Below are 27788 nucleotides of genomic sequence, written 5' to 3'. Positions count from 1 at the left end.
TTATCTTGTCTGTGTTGAGATGGATTGCAAAGGTAAGATTGATCGCTTTGTTGATGCTGATTATAGAGTCTCGGTTTCGTAAACGCCGTAATGGATTTGTTGTCTCAACAACTTGAGTTGGATACCAAGGAAGGAAGACAACTAATAGTGCGCCGGACCTAAGTACGGATAATCCAACTCAAACCTCGGTTGCAACTGACAAAAGCAATCTAGGTTCAGCTCGGAATTGAGGCAAGCCGCAAGTTGCAAGAATGGAACGTAGAGTGAGGTAGCATGCCGAGTGGGCCTTAATTGCTTACCTAAAGCCAGCAATCGCCTGCGACTGGAGGGGGATTCAGGGACGGGAAACAACTCCGGGGTCCTAGTTTCATGCATGTCATAGCTATCCGTAGTAATCCGTATTGCTGTGAAGATCTTCCATTGTCTGTCTCTATCCGTACGGGTACTATACAAGGTAAGGTACCGGGTCTCGAGGATGGGTTGCTCGCATATACTTTGGTTTGCTATCGATCGAGCTGAGATGGAATTGAACCGAGGCGGATGGTCACAGGAATAGTGACATCTGATGCACTCGAAAGCGAAGCGCTAGCAGTCTGCAGTGTCCAGAAGAAGGCCTGTTCCCGTGTTCCGTGGACCGTGGACCATGGCACTCGTGGCCATGGCTAAGCCCCCATGATCTCCATCGGAGCACAGACAGCCCCAGAATCTTGAGCCTGTGAGAGAACTGAGGCAAGGAAGGTTCTTCGAAGAATCAGACACCATAAGGTCGGAAAAAGCCACAAACAACAGCCAACCTGCGATCCTAGGTACATTACCTACTACGTAGAAGGTCAGGTACCTACCTACCTAGTGGAAGAGCCCTTGGAGGCTCAATCACCTCTTTCCCGGCCACACGTCCCGGGTGGTGGCGTCTGCCAGATCCTAGGCGGCCATTTCTTATTGGCATATTTTCTTTCCCGTCCCTTCCCTCCAGCAGTGCAGCTCCCAGTCCAGTCCAGTCACTTTCAGCTTCCCTTTTCACTTTCTCGACATTCCTCTCTCTCACGCCTCGCTGTCTCTTTGCCTGGCCTGATCTTGCCCTTCTTTTCTTGCTTTTCCCGCCCCGAATTGCACTTTATCCATTGACTTGTGGCCACTCACACTTCGCCTTTCCAATTTCACCCTCCAACAGGCTACGCCGCTTTCGACATCCCCAGTCTTTGTTTGGCCCCCCCAAGGAACAATATTTCGTTGGGCGTCAGGTGCGCCGCAGCCCAGTGTGCGATGCGACAAGCTATGTTTCCTCGACTACATCTCGAATAATGCATTGCGTACCGTTCAACTCACCGTCGAACCGGCAATTAACAACACCTGACCCCTATCTATCTTTCTGCCAGCTTCTCCCATCTCCAACCTTGGCTCGACCCCGTCCCGGGACTTGTACTCCCTGTCGCGCCTCTCCTCTCGATAGGACGGACGTACGACACCCATCACCCGCTACGCCTCTTCCACCTCTCTGGCGGGTTTGGGCTGTCTAATTCGTCCAACCTGCTCACCTCAGCCAACATCACATCTCTCACTTTCGACTCCGCTGAACGACGACAAACCCGAGAAAACGACGACACTGACACTCGATCTCGACTTTGGCAAAAGGAGCTGCTCTCATACGCTCCCCCAAGCTCGGAGCTCTCCACCGATCTACGCTCGTTATCGTTCCCGTGTCTCCCCCTGAGCTACCTGCTCAGGCCCCGCCACATACCGCTTCGTCCTATCTTCCACAACCCCTCCCCGCCCGTCCCAAGCTTTATCGCGACTACCCACAATGCCTACCTACCTCTGCCACGGATTTCGTTGGGATCGTCGAAGCATCCGCGTCTTTGTCGTCGTCCAGAACATCGACGATGCTGCCCCCGAATGGATCATTGCGCCAAGCTCATCTCCCGCCATCCTCGAGTCCTTCTACTCTCTCTTCGACTTCCTTCCCGAGCCCACCCCCGACGAAACCGAGGCCCAACGTGACAAGAAGAAGCGCAACAAGTCCAAAGCATCCAAAGCCGCCGCACTGCGCAACGAATACGATGTCCCAGCCTCGACCGTGCCGCCAGAGGAGGATGACGTCTTGCAGAACGATTGGAGTGCTGTCAAGCTGCTCGAGGAATATGACCCGACTGATCTGAGCTATGTCAGCCGTCCCTACGCATATGTTGCCGACCACGTAGTACGCATTGATTTGAGCAACTCGATAACGGAGGAGATCATGCGATACGAAGAACGATTGAGCGAGACCAAGGCTATGGCTAGCGCCCCTAGCGATGAATTCTACAAGGCCAAGAAGAGCTCGTCAGGGAAGAAGGCTGGCTGGTTTGAGAAGCTAAGAGATCAACTTCAACGAGGAGAGGATATTCGCTGGTACATTGTGGTATGCGGCGATGAGGTGCGCGATTTCCCTGAAGACATGGGTGCGGCAAGGGCGGAACAGGATGAGTTGGAAAGGGAGGCTGAAAACGCGACACCCCGGCCCCGCGACCGCAGCGCAGGCCCTTCAACATCAAGAGGAGGGGCATCGCCACGTGAGTACATGTCGAGTGTACCAGCGAGTCAGTTCGCAACAGCCATGTCGCCGCAACAGCTCTCACCAAAGGAGGCGGGTCTGCCTTACGGCACACTTCCCCAACATCCCAACATGGTGGGCAATTGGACGGAAAAGGAGACGCCAACACTACAAAGCAAACCTTCCATGGACTTCAGGCCAAAGACACCCAAGGGCGGTGGCTTCAGAAGATTATTCGGGAAGAAGGGCGATGATCCATAGAGAGGCGGCCTCAGAAGAGTATTCGGGAAGAAGGGCCATGATCCATGACATTTATTAGACGCTCATTGGAGAGCGTTTTCGAGGTAGCTCTCCACGACCTGAGCCTGTATTTGTACCACTTTACCGTGTGTTGTCTGGGTACGACAAGCCACGGCATCCTCCGTTTTAAGCGAATCAGCCGCACGCCCACGCGGCAATGTAGTAGACACGGGGTTCAAAGCGAAGGCGTCTGCTTGTATAATTGACTATTTTATCGGAAACAGACAAGGAGCGGAAGAAGATAGAGGAGGGGAGATTATCAAAGTCTTCATCTTTTATCCCTGTTTGCTTCCATATCTTGCCGCACACCGTCCCGTCACCCGCAACCCGCAACCCGCAATCCGCTAAACCCAGCCGCAATGACACCCTGGGAGGATCCCCAGCTTCCCTTTCCACTAACAGCTGGAGTAGAGCAGGGGTTAGCTTGCCAAGGTACGTCACTGGTCGTGGGACCTCTCTCGAGCATCCTTCCATCGTTCCACGTATTTCAGCAGCAACGCGCCCAGCTCGCTCTTCCAAGACACCAATCTCAAGCTAGCTCAGTCGGCCACGCCCACCTCCAATGCGGCGGAACGAAGACCTGCATTCATTGCGGACTACGGCCTGCAAGCCAAACATCTGCACAGCATCCAATTCCATGACTTAAATAGCTCTTGCCTGCAGAACGTTCCCCCAGGTCGCCGTGTGTTCTCGACTCTCACGGGGCGCATGACGTTCCCCTCCCTGTCGTAATGGCCGAATCCCTGAGGCTTCAGACACCTAGCCGTTCAAATCGCACCGGCGAAGCGTCACCGTCATTCGCGCAGACGACAGCCGAGTTCAGTCTCGACAGCGATCTCGATCTCGACCCCGACGATGACGATGATGATGCCGAGGACTTGCGTTTGCATGAAGCACAGCTTGGCGGCGGCCAGGCCTACGAGCTGAAGAGCCTGAGGGCATCGCCTGCGAAAGTTACTGACGACGGATGGGGCGATGAAGTGCCGTCGCTGCGGAGAAGAGCTAGCATCAGCACCGTCGCAAGCTTCCAGCTTTACACCCCGGACGAGGAGAGGTCTGTTATTCACAAACATGACCGAAAGCTAGTAGTCTTTGTAGCACTGCTATTTATGCTCAGTTTTCTGGATCGATCTAGTATGACGCACCTTGAGCCGCGATCATGTATGTTTGCGACTTACTGACGAGCCCTCCTCTGCAGATATTGGCAATGCGCGCATAGCCGGCATGGACGAGGACTTGCAGACGAATCCTCCGTGGGATGGTTGGTATGAGTGGACATTGACGGCCTTTTATATCTCGTATATCTTCTTTGAGTGGATGTCGCTGCTATGGAAGCTCATCCCTGCCCACATATACGTCTCCATGATTGTCCTCTCATGGGGACTGACTGCCTCGCTGCAGTCTGTTTCCGTCTCGTACCCTACGCTCATCTTCCTTCGGGTATTGCTGGGCATTGGAGAGGCCGGCTTCACAGGTATACCGTTCTACCTATCCTTCTTCTTCAAGCGAGAGGAACTAGCATTTCGTACCGCTATATTTATCTCTGGTCAGTATTCTATCACTCCAGACGAACGTTCCAACCGACTGATTATGAGCAGCCGCACCGTTAGCAACAACATTCGCATCGTCCTTGGCTTGGCTCATCACCAACTATGCAGAGTCTGGACCCATAGCCCCTTGGCGTCTTTTGTTCCTCGTCGAGGGCTTCCCATCCGTTCTCGCCGCCGTAGCCGCGTGGCACATCATTCCTGATAGCCCAGATACAGCGCGTTATCTCACTGCGCGCGAGCAAAAGGTAGCCCGCCTTCGACTTCGACGCGAGAAGCCGCACCGGAAGAAGCATGGGGGGAAGGGTTCTAGCAATCTCGACCTTGGTGAAGTGTTTGCTGTCTTGTGCGATCCCATGGCGTTGCTGACCGCGGCCATGTTCTTCCTTACCAACATGGCGTATTCCTCTCTACCCGTATTCCTGCCCAAGATCCTCACTGAGATGGGCCACTCTCGCCTTGCATCCCAAGGCCTTAGTGCTCCTCCGTACTTTCTGGCCTTTCTTGCCGTACTTTTCACAGCGCATCTATCAGATCGGGCGCAAACCCGGTCCGTTCCCATCGTACTGCACGCCCTCGCATCGGCCGGCGGATACGCCGCGCTCGCCCTGGCAAAGCCCATCGGTCTCTCACCACTGATGCGGTATCTCGCAGTGTATCCGGCGGCGGTTGGCTTCTTCAACGTCGTAACACTCACCGTGGCATGGAGCATCAACAACCAAGCGTCCGAGAGCAGGCAGGGCGGGGGGTTTGCGCTGATGCAGATTATCGGGCAATGCGGACCTCTTGTGGGGACGAGGTTATACCCGGATCGAGACGCGCCTTTCTATGCACCTGGGATGCAAGCCTGCGCGGGTGCGATGCTCGCCGTGGCTGTCTTGGCGGTGTTCCTGAGGTTCTACCTCTCCTACTTGAACCGCAAGACGGACGCCGCTTGCGCCGTCGGTAGCGAAGCCGAAGAAGAAGAAGAGGGCTTAGTGGGATCTGGATGTCGTAAAAGGACGGCCAGCGAAGGGTTTCGATACATGCTCTAAAGACGGGAGGGTAATATTGTAGTAAAGTATCCATATCCAAGAGCTATGCGTGTCAGTGGGGAGTTGTGAATGTAAGCAGGTAAGCACCTTAGTTGTAGATCAAGGCATGGGACGAACCCGCCATCGCCGAGCCTCGATGAAAAACCTACGGATAATATTTTAATTGAAGCATCATGTTGAGAAACGGCCAATGAGAAACCGTCGAGTCTGTCGTCGGTCGTCCCATGTTTCTTGTAGAAAGCCAATGAGACTATCCGCACCTACCTCACCTTGCGTGGATGTGGTGACATGCCGCGGGCCAGCGCACGGGCCCGATCTGATTAAAAAAAGACCTCGGCTCTTTCCAACTCAATTGAAGCTCCCATCCTGGAACTCTAAGAACATCCACAGCTCGTCAACAATCGGGTCTTCATCCAAATCATTGAACTCCGAAGTCGCTCGTTTCAACACCACGTCGCCGCCCTGGAGATTGGGACCCTTGCGTTACGCGTCACACACGGCAATAACTCAAAGACTTGGAGAAGAAGAGAAAAAGGCATCAACCTCTAAACTCGTAAGAAAGGGAACTCTGACCGCAACAATGAAGTCGGCGAACCCAGACGTCCAGCACTTCCTGTCTATCCCCTGGTGCGCGGCACGCCTCAACGAACCAGACACGGTCCGCGACACGGCGCCCTCACGGTTCCCGAAGCAAAACACAGAGGACCAGCTGTTTTCGACGACGCTGAACACGGCCGATACGATTGCTGCGTACCTGACCTTTTACAAGCGGCCGTCTCCGTCGTCGTCAGTTCCCGCATCATCATCATCATCATCAAGCACATCCTCAAGCACCTCAACCATACCAAAGGACGACGACGCGGGGCTAAACATCATCCGCCAACTCAAAGCCCTCCTCACGCTCCGCAGCGGTGTGAACGGATACCCGGACGTCTCGCATGGCGGCATCGTCGCCACGATTCTTGATGAGACGATTGGGCTCGTATTTCCCGTGAACAAGAGTAACGGCTTAATCCCCGACGCGGCGTACATGACGGCGTATCTTAATGTTACGTATGTGAAGCCCGTGAGGACGCCGCAGACGGTGTTGTGTGTTGTTGATGTTACCAAGGTTGTGGGCCGGAAGTGGTGGATTGATGCGAGGATTGAGGATGAGGGGGGCGTGGTGCTGGCGAGGGCGGAGAGTTTGTATGTAAGGTTGGTTGAGAAACTTTGAGGAGGGGTAAGGGAAATGAGAGTATTGATGTGGGAAGTTTGATATGGGAGGGTTGTGTTTCTTTTTGGCGAGGTTGTTGTGATTGGGATAGATGGGGACGTGTGTGCTATATTGATAGAGGTGTATGGTGAGTACAGAAACCGCGAGTGCATATAAACTTTGCTTCGAATGAGTAGCAGGGCTCGCTATATTAGAAGTACAGAATAAGCCTACAAACGATTAAATACTTATCCATTTCTGTGGAAAGGAGGCAGATCGCCCGCTTTGACCGATCAAGAGGGAAAGGCATGTCACTTGGTTCTTCGATTTTAGCTACTTGGCCGAGATGTGAGATTGTCAAACGGAGGATCAGTGTATTATAATCATATCCAGTGGGCTCCAAGAAACTCTTTGCGATGAATTTGACTGTGCTGTCTGGCCGTATTGACTGACTGCGTGCCACTGGAAGCAAGAAGTGCATACATGGCCTCTGTTAAGCTGGTTTGGTCTAGCAATTATGCCAGAAATCGACTGCTGTCGTAGAGGCCATGGCGCCTTGCATCTCACAATTTCAGGCCAGAATCCGTATCGAGGGGCTGCTAGGTATCCCATACATGCCCCCTCGACCCCATTCCCGTCACCAGCCAGCAGGCGCCCGTCTAGGTCGACGGGTCAGGTCAAACTGGCTGGATGGTGGAGCGGTCTACGGTCAACGATCAAATCGCCAACCAGCCTACTCGACGACAGGCTTAGCGCATACGAGTATCACGAGTTCGAGTCCCGGAATGAGCACCAGAAATTTCCCAGCATGAGCACCACGAGATGTAGCCACATCACCGGTGGTGAACTCTTTTTTTGTTCAACCTCTGTATTTAATAGATACCCTTTGGTATATTGTAACCGGTTTATTGAGGGGAAAATGCTCCTTGCCTACCTCAATGCATCAATGCCATCCCGATCTGAACTACGACCACGTCCTTGAACACTCTTGGAAATGTCCTCTTATAGTCTGGACTCGGGATTGGGGAAACTTCCTCGTCACATGGAATATTTGGCTCATATATCCTGTGTGGCAGAAAAAGGGTTGCTCTATTTGATGAAATGCTATTTGGATAGAAACTCGTCTCATTCTCCGAACGCGAGTATCAACTTCGTGACGATGTGCCGGCTGACGGTTCCTCGAAGAAGTCATCCGCCACCAAGAGCAGAGGCCCAAAGAAAGGTTCTCAATGCCTCTTGAGAACGTAAGATCAAGAACGAGTAGAGATCAGTTCTTCAGATCATGATGAGAAGTTTTGTTATCGCGGACGGTTTCTTTAATAATGCACTTGCCATAAGTATCGTAATGTGACGTCCAATTCTCAGGAGCCGGGGAGGATCCACGGTCCACATCCTCCGAAACGGTCTGCCGTCCCACTGGTCGGAGCAAAATACCCGCGCTAAGCCTCTTTCGTCTCACCTTCTTGAACCTCTCATCGAAGGATCCACCTAAAATTTCATCCTTGCTCAATCGCTTCATCCATCGACTACATCAAAACCTCTCTCTCTCTCACTCTTACCCAGAAGTTCATACACAGATAAGTGTGGCAAAACATATCACATCCGCCCAATAAAGGAACACGAAGGGAGCCAGATTCTGTACGGACTCCATCATTCAGGGAAGGACACCGCGCCTCGCTCATTTCCGACGGCTTGACCGACCCTCGCCTCACTCCAGTCTCACTCACTCACCAACACCACCACCATCCCAAACCATGGCTCCTAAACGCGCCGCCGAGGGCGCATCCTCAAAGGACCACCAAGTCAAGAAGCGCAAGGGCTTCGGACCAAACACCCTCCCCGAGGGCCCATGGCGTAGAAAGGGTAAGGAATATCACACATCCCACCGAACCTACTTCTCAAATGATCATCATTCACTAACCTCTCCCTCACAGTCGAAAAGAAGAAAATCGAGCTCATCCACAAGGCCAAGATCAAGAAGGCCTACGCAAAGATCAAGGAGCGAGAACTCGCTTCCCGGGAGCCCTCCTCCTCCTCAAACGCGCAGCAGCCCGCCACCGCACTGGCAAAGGATGTCTCCAGCGAAGATGAGCTCGACTCCCTCCAGGATCCCTCCAGCAAAACGGGCTCTCCCGCGCCAACCTCAGCACCAGCAGAAGCAGCAGAAGCAGCATCATCAGCAGTAGACACACCCACTGACGCCACATCCTCATCCTTATCAACATCAACACCGGCAACAACAACAACAACAACAACAACCACGCCTCACCCCTCCAAAGAAGAAGTCCACCCCTCCCGCGCAGAAATGCTCGAAAACGACGGCGAACCCCCCAACCCAAACACCATCGCCGTCAAACGCAAGCGCACGGCGGAAGAATCAGCCGACGCCGACGCCGATGCCACAGCGGCAACCGAGGACATCGCCGCCGCCCCCGCCGCCGGCGATCGCTACGAACCCCGCCAGCAGCGCAGACCCCGCAAGCCAGGCTACTACGAGAAGCAGCTCGCCCACGCCGAGAAGAAAAAGGCCGAGGCCGAGGCCCGCCGCGCCGAGATCCAGCGCCGCCGCGAGGAGCGCGAGCGCAAGACGGCCGACCGCGAGCGGTACCGCCGGGCCATGGCGAAAGCGCGCAAGGGGTCCGAGAACGGTGGGCAGCGCAGGCTGGGCAGGGAGAGCGCGCTGCTGTTGGAGAAGGTGAGGCGTATGGTTGGGGATTCCAAGTGAGGGGCAAAACCGAGGAGGAGGATGAGAAGAATGAGCGGGACAGACTTTACAAATAGTCTGCCTGGTCCTCTTGCACAGCTTGATACCACATTTGTACATATCACATTATTAGGGCACAACGGTTTATAAAAGTTTCGGATTGGCTTTGTTCAGATACAAAGGATGGGCTGCGCCATCCACGAGATATTTGCAGCGTCACTAAAACTTGGAATTCCACCTCGCCCGCAATGACTCCATGCGCAAGTACCATGCTCTCCAGCGTCGTGCTCGATCATCATCCTGTCACGTATGACTCGTCCTCTTCCTGACCAATTACAGGAACCTCGTCACAAAACGCCCTCGACACGTCAAGATTGGACGAGGTGGAAGCGCACTCTCGCAACGACAGTGGATGCGTCCCGTCAGCCCTGATTCCTAACCCTCCTTCGAGAACCGAAGAAAACTCCTTTCGTGCCCCGAAGCAAGAAATATGGATATCATTAAAGTTTCCTGGCGCGAAGAAACATTCCCATAGTGCTGCGGTTATGACGGCGTTCGAACGGTTCGAATCCAAATGTGCGGTAGTACTAAAGGCCGCCAGACGTGAGGAAAGTATCTCCGGGCCAGATTCGTTGAATAGAAAGGGGTCGAGGGCGTCAGGTCGTGGGTGCGTTGATATGTACATGGAATTTCCAACATCATTTTTGTCCATCCAAGCCAGTCTTTCAGTCGGTAAAGATGGTGTGGCTGTTCTCAACAACAAATTGCACCGCCAGGTTCTTGGCGTGCATGTCTGTCATCTCGCGTTCCAGGCTCGTGTCTCGCATGATAGTGGGCGCGAATACGACCGCCAAGTTCTTGGGAGACATCTGTCCTATCTGTCAGCTTACTTGCTAATTCAGATACTACTGAGATTGAAGCTTACCAAATTCTCAGGCTCCCGCTGCGCAACCCGCGCAAGATGAAACATTAAGAACTCGAGGCAATCGCGGTGTCGCTGTGGCATCGTGCTGAATACCTTGCGAAGGTGGTCACAGCGTTCGGTCTGGTCTGCGATGGCTACCGGCACTGTTAGCTTATGGCTCGGGCGGTGAAATGTGTATATCGACTTACCATTCGACTCAAGAACTCTGTCGTACACCTCGTACGTCAGCAACGGCATCGGAAGCTTCCTGAAGTATTGCTTCAACACGCTCGTCACCGCGGTGATGTCCAAGCCAGGGTCTGAGATGTCGTAGTCCTCGCTCTTGTCGAATCCTTCTTGGATTACCTTCACCAGGGAGTTGCCGCCCGTCTTTCGGTAGATGCCCTCAATATCCATACCACGAAGCTCAACCTCTTCGATACAACGTGTCACCACGCTGGGGATGGTGCGCCTTTCGTAATCGGCTCTTTCAGTTAGATCCGAGCCAAACAAGGTGGTGGGCGCCTCCGCGATCGTGGGCGTCGACACGTTAGTCGTGGACATGGACTTCTGATTATTCTTGTTCTTGAAGAAGCCAAATCCTTGTGCTTGCTGCGCATTCTTCTGCTGTGCGGTAGGTCCAGGAGCCTGGGTACTGGGTGCTTCCACTTGAGAAACAGTCATGTTGTATGGCAGACCGATGCTGTCCCCTGTCAGGCCCTGATGCGGACCGCGTTCGCGCTCCTGCTGGAAAGCCACAACGGCACGGTTGACACCCTTGGCCACGCTTCCTGCCAGGCCCTTGGATCCCTTCTTCCAGTTGAACTTCTTCACCTGCCCCTTCCTGATATCAACCACCGTCGGTCGGGCTTCAACAACTGGCTCATCCGTCTCATGAACGAGAGTCGTGGTCATGCTCGCCGAATCGGTGAGGTTTAGGTTGGATGATGAAAAGACCTTGCTCTGGCTGTAAATGCCAAGGCCGTTGGGAGACTTGAGTTCGCCCCCAATCTGAGACTTGAACCGTTCTTGGATCTGGTGAGTCAAGTCGTTGTTCATGTCCGCGAGCTGGGCGTTCTTGGAAGAAAGCTGCTCAAACTCCAGCAGGGCGCGGTCCCTGTCAGCCATTGCTTGGTTCTTCTCGTCGACCAGCTCGTCGCGTTCCTCGTGCAGTTGCTCAATAGCTGCGCTCATTGCCTGCTTGACCTTGTCAAGCTTCTGCACAAACTCCTTGATTGCGGAATCTTCCAGGTCGCGGGGGTCGACAGGTGTCTTGGTCTCCTTTGCGCGTTCGACGTATCCGGCGAGAACTTCGAGCTGACGAATCATAATCTCAGTCTGAGTATCCAACACCGAAACTGTCTTGCGCTTTTCGATGAGTGTCTTGTTGAGACGCTTCAAGTCCTTTTCCGTAGTGAACTGTCTCTCCAACTCGGCAACACGATTCTCTGAGTTGCGCAGTTGCCTCTTGAGGAAAGCCGGATCGTCGCTCGAGTGGAGGGAAATAGGGCTGCTGATCTCATGTCCGTTGGGATCCTCGGCGATGGGGGTCTTGGGCCAGCGAGGAGAAGCGGTACCACGGGTGGTCTCACTGATACTCCTCGTGTGACCTGTGACTCTATGAGGATGTTGAGTCTGAGAATGACCACCCTCGGTACTATTGGTACGTCCGTGACGGACAGCATTTGATACACGACGAAGGATGGACGACGAATCTGCGTCGGTGCCGAGTATCCTCGCCATGTCCTCGTCCATACTGAAATCGCCACCTGCACTCCATCTAGGCAGCTTAGGTGACACCTTTCCTTCCTCGTTGACGTTCGCCTGATCCTTTGCGGGTGGATTGGGAGAGTTAGCAGGTTTGCCGGGCGGTTGCGGGGGTGCTCGAGGCTGCATGTAAGTATCGCTGAGCTTGTGCTCAGTCATATTTGGTCGCGCGGCTGCGAGACCCGATGAGCTTGTCTCATCATGTGTGTTGGATCGACCTAGAGGTTTACCGTTGGCTGTGGGAGAGTAAAAAGAAGGTTAGGTCGGTGCGCCTTGCATGATGGTAAAACACGTATGCGGAATTTACTTACAGTTACGCGAGGGAAGTTCTTTACGAGCAATGGATTTGCCAGCAGTTGTGTCTGTTCGCGAGGAAGAGATGGAGTCCATCGAAGGACGCACCTCGCCCTCATCGCGCTGTCTCGAATCTTGAGACGATCGGGCCATGCGGGGAGGTGAATCGGACGAAGGCAAGTTAGGGAACGGCTCCTTGTCTTTGCGCAGAACACCTTCACTGCTCTTGGCGCTGCCGCTCTCTGGGGTCAAGGCGGCCGAGTGAGAGGCACTTCTCGGGCTAATGAGCTTCTTGCTCTTGGGTGCATCTTGCAGCTTAAACTCATCAATCGATGGCGAAAGCTTGCCGGTCGTAACCTTTTGCGATTTCTCATCATTGATGACCGATGATCGCCCATCATGCCTAGACGATTTTGAAGTCTTGCGCAGCGGCAACTTAATGGGTCCGGACTCATAATCGGACGACGGCTGTCGACCCTTCTCCTGAAAAGCAATATGGGGTGTTGAGGATTGGGATTCTCCCTTCTTATCAGTGCTGGCTCGGGGCACGCTGAAGTAATCCTTGTCCTTCTTGGATGTGCTGGACACGTTCTCCGATGTCGATCGTGGAGTGGCATTCGATGCCGGGTTATTGTCCAGCGCCACCGGAATGAAGAAACCGTCGTCACCACCGTTACTATCGGCGTTGTTATTAGGGGCGTACATGGTCGAGTTGCGGTTGTTGCGGTAGTTTGCGGCAGGAAGACCCAAGCCGCTTTCCCTGGTGGGCTCCGAGACACGCTCAGGAGAACGCGAAGGCCGAGTGCTATTTTTCGACGAGGAATCATTTCTGCCGTATGCCGGTCGCGGTCTTGGGGACAGCTCGGTCGGAGTTTCCTTGTCGGAGTCGGGGTCGACTTTGGTATCGTGGAAGGCATTTGGAGGAATGGCATTGGGCGGTAAGGCGGGCAATGACTTGTCGGTAATCATGGGGGAGCCGTCCTTCTCTTTCGACTTGGCCTGGGCTGCTGCTTTTGATTTTTTCCTCCGTCTTGCCATGAGCGACTCATGACAACTCATACAGAAGATGCCTTGTGAGGTTCGAGCATATCGCAGGTTCTCAATCTTCCGCTTGCAGTTGCGACACCTAAAGCACGTTGCGCAGAAGGCCTGATCTCCAGTGAGGATGGCAAGGTCTTCGATCTTGTTGTTGCAAGCACTGCAGCTATATGTACAGTTGTTGCAGATGAGCGAGCCGTCGCCCAGGAGTAGCAGGTTCGCATCGGAATCGAGAAGGGTGCCGCAGGTATTGCAGCGGAAGCAGTTGAGATGCCATCGGTTGCCAGCTGAAGTAGGAGGAGACTGGTTAGCCTGGTTGAACTTGGAGACTGCGGACGGCGCCATGGCCACGGAGGACAACATGGCCACAGAGTGAAGCCAGATGATGCTGCTCAGAGCATATTACAGAAACAGAGAATAGGGCAAGAGAGAGTTGAGAAGAGAAGCAATTGTAGGGGACATACCAAGTTCGAACGCTTTGCCCTCTTCTAGGATCTAGTCGGGTAGGGTACCGCCGTCAGTACGTGCTTGCAGAATAGTCAGAAGTAACGGGGGTGGGCCATCGTACCTCGCCGCAACCTTTGCAAGGGAAGACGTCGTCGTTGTCCATGGGACTCTCCAAGTAATCCTCCACGACGGCAGTCATGACGGGCAGAAGGTCCTTTTTTCGTAGGACGTCGTCACGACAATTATCTGGCGAGAAGGAAGACGACTTTGTCGCCGGTCATGAAAGCAAGTCGGAAGCAAAACGATCGATAGGCGAAGGATCGACTGTGAAAAGCTGTATCATGGACGACAAGAGATGAGGGTCGGTCGGCAGGCTGTGCGGTTCGTGCCAGAAGCTCGACAGGAAGGGCGTGTACGACGGGCAAGGTAGCTTGGAGTGAATGGCGCCTCGAAAAGGGGTGTGTGCTCAGAAGCGCGATAGCAGCAAAAGCAGATGAGCGGTGCGGAAAGTGAATTTCGAGGTGGTGAGAGTAGCGAGGGGCGTGGGCGGTGTCGTCGTGGTGGTAGCGCTCGTTTGATTTCGTCTGGAGGGTTTTCGATGTAGTTCGCCAGCGAGAAGGTGAGAGGTTGTACTCGAGGGCTCGGGGCCTCTGGGGGAGGCGGAAAAAAAAAAGGAAAGGCAAAAAAGACAAAAAAGAAGCGATACGGCGCCGGTGATGAAAATCAGGGTTAGGTGAGGTGAAGCAAGGTAATGAGGTTAAGTGGCAGAGGCCGTGATCTCGCAGTAGCAGTGGAAGCGAGAGCAAAGCTGGGCGCGGGCTTGTCGAATTGGGAATTGTGGTGACAAACTAGGCCCTCGAATGGTCGGTTGGATGAAGAGGTGCGACGACGACGTGGAGGACGAGCGAGACGATGGCAAGCCCTGGCTTGGTCCGTGGTACCGGGCTAACAGCCACGGGATGATGAGGACCGAACCTGGCGTACAGTACCTGGGAACCTACGGAGTAAGGTAGCAAAGGGTGGGTGGACGGGTTCAGGGGGCTGTCCAGGCCCTTAGAGAGGTACAAGAGAGTTTGATGGGGGGAGGAGAGCTGGAAGGCCTCTACTGCGTAATGAAGGAAGGTGCTTGCAACGCGCGGACCTTGCCTTAAGGCAGTGACGGGTTGTGTACGGAGTACGTAGTACAGAGAAAAGGTAATATGGAAGCTAAGGTAAATTGCTAGCGTGTACGAGAAAAGCGAGGGGGTGGAACTTGGAAGATTGTCCATGTACCTTTATCCGTACCCAAAGGTAGTACCTTAGGTAAATGGCAGTGGGTGTGGTATACGGATACCATACAATCAAGTGAGGGAGAGAACGCGAGAGAAGGGGAGAGGAAAGGAAATGTGCCTTCCTCGACACACACACATACACACACACACACACACACACACACACACACACACACACACACACATTCACAGAGAGGGACAGAGGGAAAAAAGAGCGCGAGGAAATGATCACTGGTGGATGGCGGTGGCGCTCGTCGTGGAATTTGGGGGGGACTCGGGGGAGGAGGAGGACTCTGGATGGAACGGGAGACTGATAGACTGAGGTGGAGGTGGAATCGGGGACTGGAACTGGATGAGAAACGGGGCTGGACGGACGGGAGGTGGAACGGGATGATGGGACACTCACACACAAACGCTGGTAGATGTGATGGATGGTGCGGTGCCGTGGTACGGAGGGGGTGATGAAGTTGGGAACAGGGCGGGAGTGATCGGTACCTTGGAGCGAGGTACTTCCTGGTTCCCATCTCCTTCAATCACCCTTCCATGAGTACCTGCCTAGGACTCTAGGTAGCTTACCCCCTCCCCGGGCGGGCAGGCAGGGCAAGCAGCGGGGTGGGTGTCTGGAGTCCAACACTTTTTCCTTTTTTTTTTTCGTCTCATACGGCAGGCAATGCATTGTGTTAACTTTGTTCGCCAAAACTGAGAACATCATTCAGTTTAATCAAGACGCTTCCGATGAGGTTGAGATGAAATGAGAGACCCAGTCGCTGGTTCTATGCCGAACCACACACATGGCTATCAACATCAACCTGTGTATAAAGTATGTGTCATTTTATGCAGACATCTCAGAGCAGACGATGTCCCACGTGCCTGAGCTAGGCAGGACTCCAAGAGGCGTCTTTTCGCAGGCATAAGGGCAATTTGGGCTTGCAGTGCCGTCCGTTTTACGCAGAGCCACAACGCTTTGTAGCATGAAGAAAGACACGGGAAAGAAAACAACCAAAAGATTAAGACAGAGATAGAGAGAAGAGGGATTGTTGCTATTTTGTTTTTTGCTGTTGTCTCTCAGGCACACAGACTGAACACCCCCCCACCCCCCCAAATCTGCGACTCTTCATTGTTATGCTTCTACAACTCCAAGAGATGCTGGGACAGAAGAAGGAATACGTGACATGACACCTATCCGCGAGCTAAGGTATGTGGGCGCGCATAATCCGTACAGATATATGTATATAGTATCCGTAGAAGCCATTATTGAGCCGTGGCAGCCCAAAGTGAACGGGACGTGGATCTGAGAAAAGAAGATGAGCAGAGGCCCATCCCCTTCTGTGGCACAAATAGTGGAACCTCTCATCACTCAAACCCCCCTCCACGAGTCCACAGTCCACTCCATATCATCATGTCTGCTGCTGGGGTCATCTCCCAGCGGCGGAGCGAGGGACTCAAGTCTCATGGGAATAAGACGTGGGGTGTTCCGCCAGGAACCCAAGCCTGCTGACTGGCTACTGGCCGCCAGGGGCTTCGGTACCTACTGGATGCCACTTCGCTAGGTATTTTCAAGCCCATTGAGAGGGACAGAATACTCATCGGAGAAGTCGATAGTGACAAGTGCACTTGTAACATCCAAGTCGATAGACAGCAGTGCAACAAGAACATGCTGGGACATGCTGGGCAGGGAACTCGTACACCAGACTTCGACACAAGTGCCTCTAGAACCGTACACAGCAAACAAATCATGTTGACCAGCGGTGCTATGTAAGCCCGATGAGCGTTGCACTTTTTTGATGAAAGTCGCCGCCGCTGGTTGCATGGGCCCGATTTCATGTGCCCGCATCGAAATTGCAATTCGTATTGTTGACAACGTCGAATTTCCAGACTGATGAGGTGAAGTGGGTGGGCCAGGCGGTAATAAGCAATGAACTTGAAGCGGTAGAGTATGTACTTTCAACCAACGTCTCTGGTGACTTACACGCTCAGGCCCATTGAATAAGAACCGAAGCACAGGAGGCGACGGTGTTGTGCTAGGCGAAGCATAACAACGACTACCATCTACGCCGGGCATATGTAGCTGTCTAGGCAAAGGTGATTGTAGGCCTTGGGTGCGGTTGCAAGTAGCCGGTACGGATGTTCGATAAGTTGATCGTCTCAACACATGCCTTGGTACGGCTCAGCACTAGGACGACAATGTGTTGTTGTTGGTCGTCTTCGCAGTAGAGTAAGCAGCAGGAGTTGAGACGGCGTAGGATGGTACCTCTCTGCAATGTACCGCAGAGAAGCTACAGCTCGTGACCCGAGTCCATCATCTCGAGCAACACTTATTTCTCTCATTGTCTGCATCTCTCGCGCGCTGCATGCACGTAAAAAGTGCGGTGTGTGGTACCTGAACGGCATCCGACGGGATGTCCCTATGCGCCGTTAGCTGCAGGTCCAGCTGAGGCACGGTCGAGGCTTGGGACACCAGCCAGGCCCAGTCGGCGATCCGTTCGTGCTCCCTAAGCAGCTAAGTTCCTACGGGTTAGCCCCGAGAAACTGCGAGCGAGCTATGAGCTGGCGACAAGACTCCAAGATTGGGTTTGAGCTTGATAGCAATAATGACTCGAAGGTGACGCGAGGGTTTGAAGTGGGTTTCTCCCCGAACCCAGTTGCCGACATTTTGGGCAGTCAAAATCCAGTCGACGATGGGTGAGCAAAGAGGCAAACCAAACGTGTGGTTGAAGAACCGGCAAGGCACGCACGTTGTATGAACGGTATCAGAACATCAGACGGAGAACCGAAACGGCTGGTAGACACACGACGGATTGAAACCAAGTCGTTTCTCCTTGCCCGTGGCTCGGCTGTGGCTGTCACGTCCACGTCGTGTGTCTTGTGTCGTGTGTCGTTCCAGCAAGGCAAGGCAGGTCCTAGGTTGACATGAACCAGCGGGACGCCAGAAGCTCGAGGTATCTGGAGTTCCCAGGTGAAGGGAAGTCTATACTAAATTTAGCGAGACGTGTCGTTGACTAGGTGCCATCCAACGATCGGGATACCGCGTCTAATAATGTCATCATATCCGTCAGCTTACATAGATGATAGCACAGTACTCTGTACGGATAGAGAGGCAGCAGAGGAACAAAGGAGCTAGTCGGCTGTTGGTCTGGCCCTCCTGATCAGCGACCAAGCTCTGACCCCCTTACAGCTCGCATCGTGTGGCTCAACGACAACCCTGCTATTATGTTAGTGTAGCGCCAGGCTCGGAGCTGGAGATCAACAGAGGATGAGGATGGCGATGAGCCGCGCTGGACTGTTGAATTCGAGCGAAGAAGGTTGATCAATACGTTTCAGCGGCGAAGAGGACGCCTGGAATAATCGGATTGAACGCATTGCCACCATGGCACACACACTGTAGGGTTGAGTTGTGGTCAATGGTCGTTAATCGAGCGTCTCACGGAGACTTTGTGGTGTTGGGGTACGGTACTACGAATAGTGCCCTGCCAAGTATTAGATGCGCCGGAGCTTTGTGAGAGGAAATCAATCTCCAGGAAAGGAGGCCAGTTGGGGGTAGGATCGAGTCTGCAGGGACCAATCCAGTGGCAGACTGTCATGGCAGGCCATATGATTGCCATGGATGATGGTAGTGAGCGTTGGAAAGTTGGTAAGCAGTAAGGTAACGAGATGGAAGCAGAAGATGCCATCAACAGTAGTGTATATCACAGTATCTGTAGGTAGGTAAGGTAGTAGGCAGGTACTTTGTAAGGTACGTATCGTGCTCGTCGGGGTCGGAGAGGGGTAAACCCTTGATTTTGGATACGTACCTCATCTAAATGAGAAGCAAAGACGGGTGAACGACTGGACGTGGAAGGCGCAAGTGGAGATTCGGGGCTACTGTTTCAACTAAACGCCTCTCCGCTGCAAACGCCACCAGGTCGATCCGGATCCTTCTCCTTTCGCTTCTTCTCTTCAGTCTCTCAGTCTTACAACCCAAAAAAAAGAGGGACGGTTCGAAGCCATCCGCACATCTCTGCCGCTACTCATCCACAATCCATGCAGTCGATCCTCCGGGCCCAACAACTACCTATCCTTTCCTTCTCCAGTTTGCAATTTGCGAACACAACGTCGCGGCAAAAGACCGCACAATTGTCGTCAACATGGTCTCATCACATCCATTGGCAATCACAAAATACTTGAATGCCTCAGCATCTCAAATGAACCGTGGATCCGTCCATTATCCGTGATATTCGTCAAGGAACGTTCCCCAACAACGTTATCAACGAATGATGGACCCCGCAAATAGCAGAGCACAAATTACTTCCGGGTCGCCGGTGTCCATCAGCGGGCCGGTTGGCCAACGTCGTTGTCAAACAGTCCAGCCCACTCGGTGTGTGTGGTTAGATGGAGCAGGTTTGCTGGCAATTCTATGGTTCAGATAGTCGTGGTCAGCGAGATTTGACCCTGTAGCAGTGCTCATGGCCTTCTCACACAAGATCTCGCCTGATGTTTACTTTAGCCTCGCCCGCCAATCATGACATCTATTGCCCAAGGCCGGGACGATAATGTCTTTCACCCTATGAAAACAGATTGGGCTCAGCGTCTTCTCTAATTATCCAGACAGGCTACGGAGTTTTACTCACGGGACAATTCTTGGCGACAAGCCGACAATGTGCTTCACCAGCTCCCCGCCTTCGTTTCAAACATCATTTCCAATCGCGCCAAGTTGTCACCCAGTTTGCCAGCCCGCATCCTAATGTTACACGGAGTCGTCCTACGTGCAATTCTTTAATATCCCCAGACAATCGCGATTGGGAAAGGAATCGGCTCCGTTGGGTTTCAGGCCCTCAGTTTCGGTACCACTGCAGCAATCCTGGACCTGGCTCATCCCATAGTGTTAGGCCTGAAGGTACGGATATTACACCGCTCTTCGCGCAGCCTACTATTCGAATTTTCGTCGTCGTTCGAGTCCTGCAAGGCTGCATAGCATCTCAGTCACTCAAGAGGTCCAACCTTACGGATACAACTGTTCTTCATTTTCCTTGACTCGTTTGTCGAAGCCGGACGGCAGCGGCAAGGAGAACCAACATTCTGGCCCTGTTCCATCTTGGACGTAAAAGGCATTTCTGTGGAGAAGGTGATCGAGCTAGCTATTCCATACTATGCCAATACTGAAGCCCGACAAGTTGACGACTGCGGATAGGACTACAAATGATACACCGTGGAACCCCGTCTGAGCGAATTTTCCCCTCAGAGCCCTACCAAGACTCTCACTCTCGACAGGGAGTCCTCGTCGATGGGAGCGCATAGGGAAACCCTCGGCACGCTCAATCATTTTGACAGCTCAGTTGCCTTCGCCAACGACCCAACATCAGCCTCTTCGCTGTCTCGATCTCGATCAAGTACAAGCATCCACACGGCTCTCCGTGGCCCGCCACGGGAGCCGTCGGCATCCCTCTTGTTCCTCAAGTATTCGTGACGAGCACCTTGCGACATTAGTATTTTGCAACAGAGACCCTTTGACCTAGAAGGTCCAAAGGTGGAATTGCAATCCACTGATGCGCTCGCTAAAAAGAACCCATGTTGTTTCTTCAACAGCTTGTTGGCGTTGGCGTTTGGCAACTGGCCGCAATGCAACGCTGTCAACATCGCCCAATTTATTAACTGTAACGTTCTCATTCAACTCTAGCCTCTAAGGGGGGCTCCTTTCAGCCCAACTCGATTCAAACGCAGCATTCAGTTCGCAAGTATATCCACCCAGCACGTTGTCAATCGTTCGATTGTACTCCGTACGGATACAATAGATGGCTCGTCCAGCCCCCTTGCCCAATGGTCGATAGATGCAGGCATCATGTCCCGGCTACAAGCTTTCGACTTGGGACCCGCCAGCCCTCTCGTCAACCGCTCAGATTCCTGGAATTCCATGGACAAGGGCGGGATGCCGCAGGGGACCGCGTAATCCTCGGCCTCTCCAGATGCGTTGTCCCTTGCGAAACTCGAGCATTCCTGGCGCTGGTCGTCCATGGACACTCCTGGCCTCTCCCCCAATCATCCGTCCACTTTTGGGCTTTCAGATTGCCGATCACGCTGAGTTCACTTCCGTTCCCCTTGAGAACTTTGGACGGTTTGTCCAAGGGACAAGCTCGCGTCGGCGTTGCATGACTCCAAGCAACGGGGACAGCACATGGCGTTACGGGATGCTCGAATGAGGAAACGTGGCAATTGCAGACTCCAATCATTACCAGGGCTTTACTGCACGTCCATAGTGTCATTGGTGAACCGTCAGCTATAATTGACATATTTCCAATTACTCGGGTTCGCCGCACATATTCAGCCGGGCCGACCAGATCTGTTACTACCCAGTATGTCAATCAAAGAGCTGCGGCTGCTTCTGGAAGTCCCGGAGAGCCGCGTCCAAGGATCTGCACGGCCGTCTCTCATGCGGCCGGCCCTCCCACCTCCAAAATCTCAACGCCGCCGCCCGCCCGGCAGCCCGTGGGCTTATTTTCCGAAGTTGCATCCTCTCTCCGGACGGGCCCCCCGTTTCACAGCAGCAGTCGGAGTCGCCGCACGTCATACGATTGCCGACCTCGCTACAGCCCCCAATGCAAAGATTAGGACTGCCTTTACACAAATATGGCTGAGTGACAACCCTTATGATAGAAACACCTATGGGAAGACTTGAATTTTTTTTTTCTTACCATATAAAGACACCTTCTCCAAAAAAGAGAAAGGGGGGGAACTGCCTCCTGGAACATCCCTCTTGGCCCAATATCCCCCACGGATCTGGGGGAAGCCCGCAAGCCAACCCCGTCTCCAGCCAGCATTCATGCGTCCGCCATCACTCATCAATGCCCTTTTCCTCCCATCAACTCTCGTGTGGGCCAAAAACGGTTGCTATGTTGTGCAGAGCTGAACCAAAAAACCCCATCGAACAGAGTTTCTCTGACAGGTCTCCCCGCATCGCCCGGGCGCCCCCTTGCCCAGTGGGTGTGACATGGCCTGACAAGTGAAAATGGTCTTAGTCAACCTGATGCAGGCAGGCCATACTTACTCTTTCTCTGCGTTCAAGCCAACCCCCCGTTCCGTCCCATGTTCCCCTTTTTTCCCCAGTGACAATGATCGCAGGTCTCAGCGGAGACATGGAAGATCTCTCTCTCTCTCTCTGTGTGTGTGTGTGTGTGTGTGTGTGCCCGAGCATCCGTGTCCAAGAGACATCATACATCCCAAAGGCTTACGCACGCCCTCAAGCGTAGGCAGATTGGCACGTCAGTGCAAGTCATCTCATCCCATAATGTGCTGCTGCAACCTCAGCCCTAACCAGACCTGGCTGGACCTGACCTAACCTTACCTTATCCTTTTGTCTCTTTCTGTCTTGAACGAATGACATGTTTCGACCCAGCCACGTCTCACTCCCCTCCATCCAAATACCACCAGGCTGCTACCCCCCTTCTCTACCTTACCAAAGAATGAAGAAATCTCGCGCCGGTCTCGAGCAACACCCCCTTCTAAACCGGCCCGAGGAACTTGGTCCCGAGACTTGGGCATCCAGGTGAGCGAGGAGTGAGCATAATACCGATTTGTCCTAAGAAGGGGACCAGACTGGCCGTCGGCAACAGAGAGACCACATAACATGCCGAGAAAAAATGGAGTTTCATCAGAATAGAATAGAAAGTATATTGGTACAGTACACAGCTTATGCCGAGCAGCTACAAAGAAGGCATACAAGAAAAGGCTTCCAAGATGTAAACTACGCAGAACCCAAAAAGGAGAAACTCGCCTTCGCCTGTAAGCTTGGCCTTCCGTATCCCTTTCCTTGCCCAGCCCCTTGAATCAAACAATAGAAACTCCATTTTCGCTTTTTTTTTTCCCAGGCCCATGAGGTATTACCCGTCAAACCACCCACACCTCCCGACGCCATATTTCAACTCCTGCAGCGAGGCTCCATCTCTTGATGTTGTATCGACGTTATATATCGTGCATTTGTACCTAAGCTCCGACGCTGCTCTCCCGTTGATGCTTCGCGATGTAGTACGTGATGAGATTCTTCGGGTCGTCCTTGGCGCCTTTGATAAGCTCCCAGAACGGCGCATCCCCAATCCGAGCGTGCAGAGCAACGCAGAGTTGCACAGCGCCCATGCGAACACCAGAGTCCGTTGACTCGAGGCAGCGGCCGGCGAGACCGGCAAGCTGTGCGAGCTCGTTGTCCGAGGGCGTGAAGCCGGTACGCTTGTCGAGGAGCTCCTTGAGAACATGAAGACCTGTAGCAAGACAGCGGCTGCCCTCGATCGTAGTGTCCTGTTTGCTTTGCAGAAGCTTGGTCATGACTACAATAATCTCAGGGGGGTCTCCGAGAGCCACAAGTTCTCCTGCGAGGAGCTCGAGACCGCTGACGATGCGAGTGCGTGAGTCATATGCGCTGCGCGTTGATACGAGAGACTCGAGGCCTCGTGAGACGTGTGGCTGGAAATTGTCCCGTTCCTTCTTAAGCAACAGCTTGATCGTCGCGAGGATCTGTGCCTTGACATCCTGAACCCTCTCCGGCGCAAGGGTCTCTAGAGGTGACTCCAGATACTCGAATAGTCCGCGGAGCAGCGCCTCGAACTTCTCATCCGTGAAAACAGCCTTGTTATCTCGGATAATTGATTGCAGCTTCCTGAAGCCGTGGACGTCCAAAGACTTCGCCTTGACCCTCGTAACACCACTATCGAGCAGTCTCGACGTCTGACGGGCTTTTTCGGGAGTCTCGGGAGTGCCGTTGGCCTCAAACCCGTTGCTCGGTGCTGGCACAGCAACCTCATTTACGGGCTTGTCTTCCAGAACGGGAGTTGTGATATCCGGGTTGGCAGTTGTACCGTCATCAACAAAGGGATCCTCGAACACCTTGAGTCCATTTGTAGGCACCGGCTCCGGTTCTGCCTTGGCCATCTCCTCTATAACAGGAGAGGGGGCGAGTCCTCCCGCCACAGCCTCAGCCGGAGCTTCCAGGATCTCCTCAACCGGTGCCTCTTCAGTTTCGGCCGCTGGGGCTTCGGGTGATGTCTCAGTTGGAGCTTCAATAGTACCCTCGTCTTCAGGCTCTGCCTGAGATTGCTCGGCAGGTTCCGGAGTGGGTTCAGAAACGGGCTCAGGAGATGCTTCTTGTACTGGCTCGGCCTTGGGCAAAGGAATATCCGCCGAGACTTCCGCAGGCGCATCTGCCTCAAAATCGGGTACTGTTGGCTCCTCTGTCGCGGCTCTTTGCCGTCGATCCAAAGTTGGAGTCGACTTCAAGCTCCCGAGGCTCGGCACCACTAGTGTAAGATCTTCATTGTCCCTGGACGGGCTACTTGTCGGGATCGTGGTCTGCATCCTCTTGGGCTTTGCAGGACTTGTGCGAGGCGAGTCGCGAGGAGAAGAAACAGATTTCGAAAGGGTTGACTTGGCGCCCGGTGACGCATGAGATGTTGCAGCACGAGGCCTGCTTTGAGCTCTCCGCGGGGAGGCCTCGGTCTTCGGCCTCGTTGTGGTGCTCCTAGACTTGGGGTTTTCGGGACTCGATGCCTCGGCGGAGGGTCCATCATGTGTGCGTACTGAGTAGGGTCCAGCCGTCGCGGGCCGTGCCGCCATTTCTGGCCTCCTCTTGGTTGGTCTCATGGGTCGGACAGACATGCCTCCTGAGGCTGTCGGCTTAGCGGACGGCGCTGGGCCGCTCGACGAGCTGGACGTCGCTTGTTGTGGTCGAGCGGGAGACAGATTGGCCATTGCAGAGCCCGGACGAGGCGGCAACTTTTGTGATGCTGCCATCGTCGCCTTCTTCTGCGCCATCATAGTCTCACGCAAGGTCGGCTTTCCAGTGCCCATTGTGCTCTTTGACAGGCCCAGGCCTGGTCTAGCCCGTGTCGCCTCAACCTCCCTCTTAGGGGCGTTGGGGTTATTGGGGTCCTTATCGAGGAGCTTCTGCGCAGTCGGTTCCAGCGTATCCTTAAGCCTGTTTTCCCTGTCAGTAAGACGCATGGCATATCGGGGCACTCTCGACTTACATATCTGCCCTGGATGGCCAGATTTTGGCAAACACCCAAAAGGTGGCACGCATGCGCTCTCTTACGCCAGGGTTCGCGTCGTTGAGCCCCTTCTTGATGCATTTCTCGACAAGGTCCAGTCCACCGCCGTGCTCAATATGGCTCTTGTGGTGTGCTTCCTTGGTCAGGATCGTCTTGAGCCAACCAGTGGCATACGTTCTGGGCTGGACATTCTTGTCCTGGCATGCACCCCAGATGTGCTGCATGATGCGCGAATTATAGGTGACTTTGCCAATGATGATGTTGACTGTGGTATCCGCCTGCTGGGAAGCAATCTTCTTCGTTGCGGCGGCGAGTTTGATGAAGGTCTGCATAAGAAGCTCCACCAAAGGGTCCATGCCGGGACCGAAAGTCATGGCGATATCTTGTACCAGGTTGCAGCCCTCCTTTGAAAGACTGGTCCGTAGCGAGGTGATGGCCTTGATGATTCCGTCGAGTAGTCCCTTCAGACCCAGCATGAAGGCGTCAGGGAAGTCTTCGGGGACATTGCCGGCAATCAGCCTGCGCAACTTTGTCATGCTCTCCTCGCGCTTCAGCCAATTTTGCTCCGACTCCCTGCCCTCAAAGTACGTCATCATTTCCCTAAAAATGTCGTCTAATTCGCGCTGGGTGTTGGCATATGACGGCTCGACCTCGCTTCGGGTTTCGGGGGCTGGAGTGACTGGGCGTTCGCTCGCGATGGAAGATACACTCGCGGCGAGCTTCGGTCGAGGGGCAGGTGCGGGAGCGTCGAGGCCTGGAGTCTTTGGTCGGTCGGCTGCCGTGGGCGCAAGCTCTTTGACGATGGCTTGTTCAATGGCCGGACGAACATTGAAGTTCTTTAGCTGTCTCTTGAGGTCGGACTTGGCCGCGTTGGGGGCATTCCTGCGTTACATGAGTTAGCACGAATTATGCGATCGAACCCGCGTCCAGAAGACATACCGGAACAACTCAATGACAGTGCTCTTAGCGACGTCGCGCACCATGCCATCAGCGTCCTCGAGCAACTCCATGAGAGTCGGGACGTAGGCGCGGAATTGGGTACCGTGCTCCTGGTGCATGTACAATAGCCAGTGCATGCTGGCCTCCTTTGCCCTCGGGTTCTTACCAACCATGGCAACATTCTTGACGGAGCGTTCGACGTCCATGGGGGCGGCCGTGTAGATGGTGGTCAGTGCCTGCGATGCGAGGCTCCTGAACTTATCCTTGGGGTCGCCGAGCTTGTCAATGACCAGGGGAAGTGTGTGTTTCGCATCCTTGGCAATGTACTTTGGCTCCTGTCTCGATAGTCTTGTTAGGAGGTGGTTGAGGGCTGTGAAGCCGGCGTTGACGAGGACCGCGTGCGGTGAGGTAGAGGCGGTACGGAGGCCGTCGAAAACTTGTGGAACGAGGACATCGGGAACGTTGTGCTGCTTGATGCCGGACTTGATGCCGGTGACGTGCTGGACCTTTTGATCGACGCTGGCCTCGCTGCGGAGGATCTTCAGCAGGTCGTCGACCTGTTCTTCGGTGATTTTTTCCGCCATTCCCCGCAGAACGAGGGTTGGGCTCGGGGTGGATTGTGCCTGGTGCGAGTAGAAGGCAGTGTCAGCAAGTTGTCTGTATGTATCGTCGTCAACGGTGTTGTCGTTTGTCGTCGTCGTCGTCGTCGTCGTCGTCACAGAGGAAGCTTGGACGAATGGGACAGTTTACGCGCGCGCGCGCGGGTAGGCAGCCAGTCAGGACAGTCGAGCGACGGGAAGGTCGACGATGAGCGAGGGCATGAATCGTTTAGCGCACCGGGGATGGAAGGGAGGGGGGGTGTGTGATATCGTTTGAAACTGGTACGGCAGAAGAATCAAGCTTACAACTTTTGTGCAAATATGCCTTGGGAAGCGAGTCGCAGCACGGAGGAATATCCCAGTGCGAAGAATGTGGCAGATTGGGGCCGGGTTGCGCAGGTGGCAGCAGTGGCAGAATGGAGATGGGCAAAATGGGGTTGTTGTTTATGGATGCGGTTGACGTTCTCGAAACCAAACAACAAAGGGGCATCGCAGGTTGTCCCGTGCACCAGCAGCACCCAGCAATGGAAGCCCCAGCTCGGGCGACCATTGGCTGGGGGTTCCGCTCCTGCGGTGTTGCGGGACGCTAAGAGAAGCCGCGCTAGGTCCCTTATCCGCTTATCGTGAGAGGGCCCTGAGCAGGGCACCTCAGTGAGGAGTGGGAGGAGTGGAGGGGGGCAGCCACGGGGCCCGGACCCTAACCCCTGCAGCCGCGGGGGAGGCACGTTCCCACCCAAGCACCTACAACTTACAAGTACTACGTACTCAGTACACTACCTTACGCACTTAAGCACCTAAGGTAGGTCCCCCGATCGGGAGCTCCAGTTGCCTGTCATGTTTCCTGCACCTTACGGCGTACCTATGGAACAGGGTCCTCCGTCAAGGTGAGGTGGGCTCAAGGAAATTCCTGTTTTCCTTCCCTCGTCCAGACATAAAGGGAGGAGCGTTTCACCCCGTGTCTATACAACCTCTGGAAACCGAAATCGTGATATGCATTGTACGAGACGTGCTAGCATGTATTACAACCAGCATCCGCTTCCGCATGCAACCACTTACCTCTGGCGTTGAAACTCGAACAAAGTACCTGCATCCCATAACATCAGTCGACCTTGCCTAACCGCCACTACCTCACGCTACCTAAGTGCTAAGGTACCTTACTTAAGTAATTTCAAACTATCCGGATCCGTAGGGCACATCATCTCGAGCTACTGC

At 53.9% G+C, this 27788-nt stretch overlaps 6 protein-coding genes across 6 annotated transcripts; 4 read left to right on the top strand and 2 right to left on the bottom strand.

Moving 5' to 3' along the window:
* Positions 1 to 1801: 1801 nt before the first annotated feature.
* Positions 1802 to 2791, top strand: N0V96_006861 (uncharacterized protein; the record flags this gene model as incomplete). Its single annotated transcript, XM_053192330.1, has 1 exon — positions 1802 to 2791. The coding sequence occupies one exon, from the start codon at positions 1802 to 1804 to the stop codon at positions 2789 to 2791; it is 990 nt and encodes a 329-aa protein (XP_053050094.1).
* Positions 2792 to 3561: 770 nt separating this feature from the next.
* Positions 3562 to 5411, top strand: N0V96_006860 (uncharacterized protein; the record flags this gene model as incomplete). The annotated part of the gene is made up of 3 exons (XM_065757848.1): positions 3562 to 3946; positions 4029 to 4304; positions 4900 to 5411. 3 exons carry the CDS (start codon positions 3562 to 3564, stop codon positions 5409 to 5411), a joined length of 1173 nt encoding a protein of 390 aa, XP_065613371.1.
* A 580-nt stretch (positions 5412 to 5991) lies between these two features.
* N0V96_006859 (uncharacterized protein) lies at positions 5992 to 6627 on the top strand (the record flags this gene model as incomplete). Its single annotated transcript, XM_053192328.2, has 1 exon — positions 5992 to 6627. The coding sequence occupies one exon, from the start codon at positions 5992 to 5994 to the stop codon at positions 6625 to 6627; it is 636 nt and encodes a 211-aa protein (XP_053050092.2).
* Positions 6628 to 8360: 1733 nt separating this feature from the next.
* N0V96_006858 (uncharacterized protein) lies at positions 8361 to 9331 on the top strand (the record flags this gene model as incomplete). Its single annotated transcript, XM_053192327.1, has 2 exons — positions 8361 to 8469; positions 8541 to 9331. 2 exons carry the CDS (start codon positions 8361 to 8363, stop codon positions 9329 to 9331), a joined length of 900 nt encoding a protein of 299 aa, XP_053050091.1.
* A 704-nt stretch (positions 9332 to 10035) lies between these two features.
* Positions 10036 to 13658, bottom strand: RGA2 (Rho-type gtpase-activating protein; the record flags this gene model as incomplete). Its single annotated transcript, XM_053192326.2, has 4 exons — positions 10036 to 10179; positions 10236 to 10369; positions 10424 to 12217; positions 12293 to 13658. 4 exons carry the CDS (start codon positions 13656 to 13658, stop codon positions 10036 to 10038), a joined length of 3438 nt encoding a protein of 1145 aa, XP_053050090.2.
* A 9326-nt stretch (positions 13659 to 22984) lies between these two features.
* STU1 (suppressor of tub2 mutation) lies at positions 22985 to 26561 on the bottom strand (the record flags this gene model as incomplete). Its single annotated transcript, XM_053192324.1, has 3 exons — positions 22985 to 24965; positions 25018 to 25920; positions 25978 to 26561. The coding sequence occupies 3 exons, from the start codon at positions 26559 to 26561 to the stop codon at positions 22985 to 22987; spliced, it is 3468 nt and encodes a 1155-aa protein (XP_053050088.1).
* Between the last annotated feature and the right edge of the window lie 1227 nt (positions 26562 to 27788).

The sequence above is a fragment of the Colletotrichum fioriniae genome, assembly GCF_027942845.1.
Source record: "Colletotrichum fioriniae strain IMI 355084 chromosome Unknown scaffold_8, whole genome shotgun sequence".
Classification (NCBI taxonomy): domain Eukaryota; kingdom Fungi; phylum Ascomycota; class Sordariomycetes; order Glomerellales; family Glomerellaceae; genus Colletotrichum; species Colletotrichum fioriniae.
The sequence above is the reverse complement of the archived record's forward strand: the minus strand, read 5'-3'. Positions and strand labels throughout refer to the sequence as shown.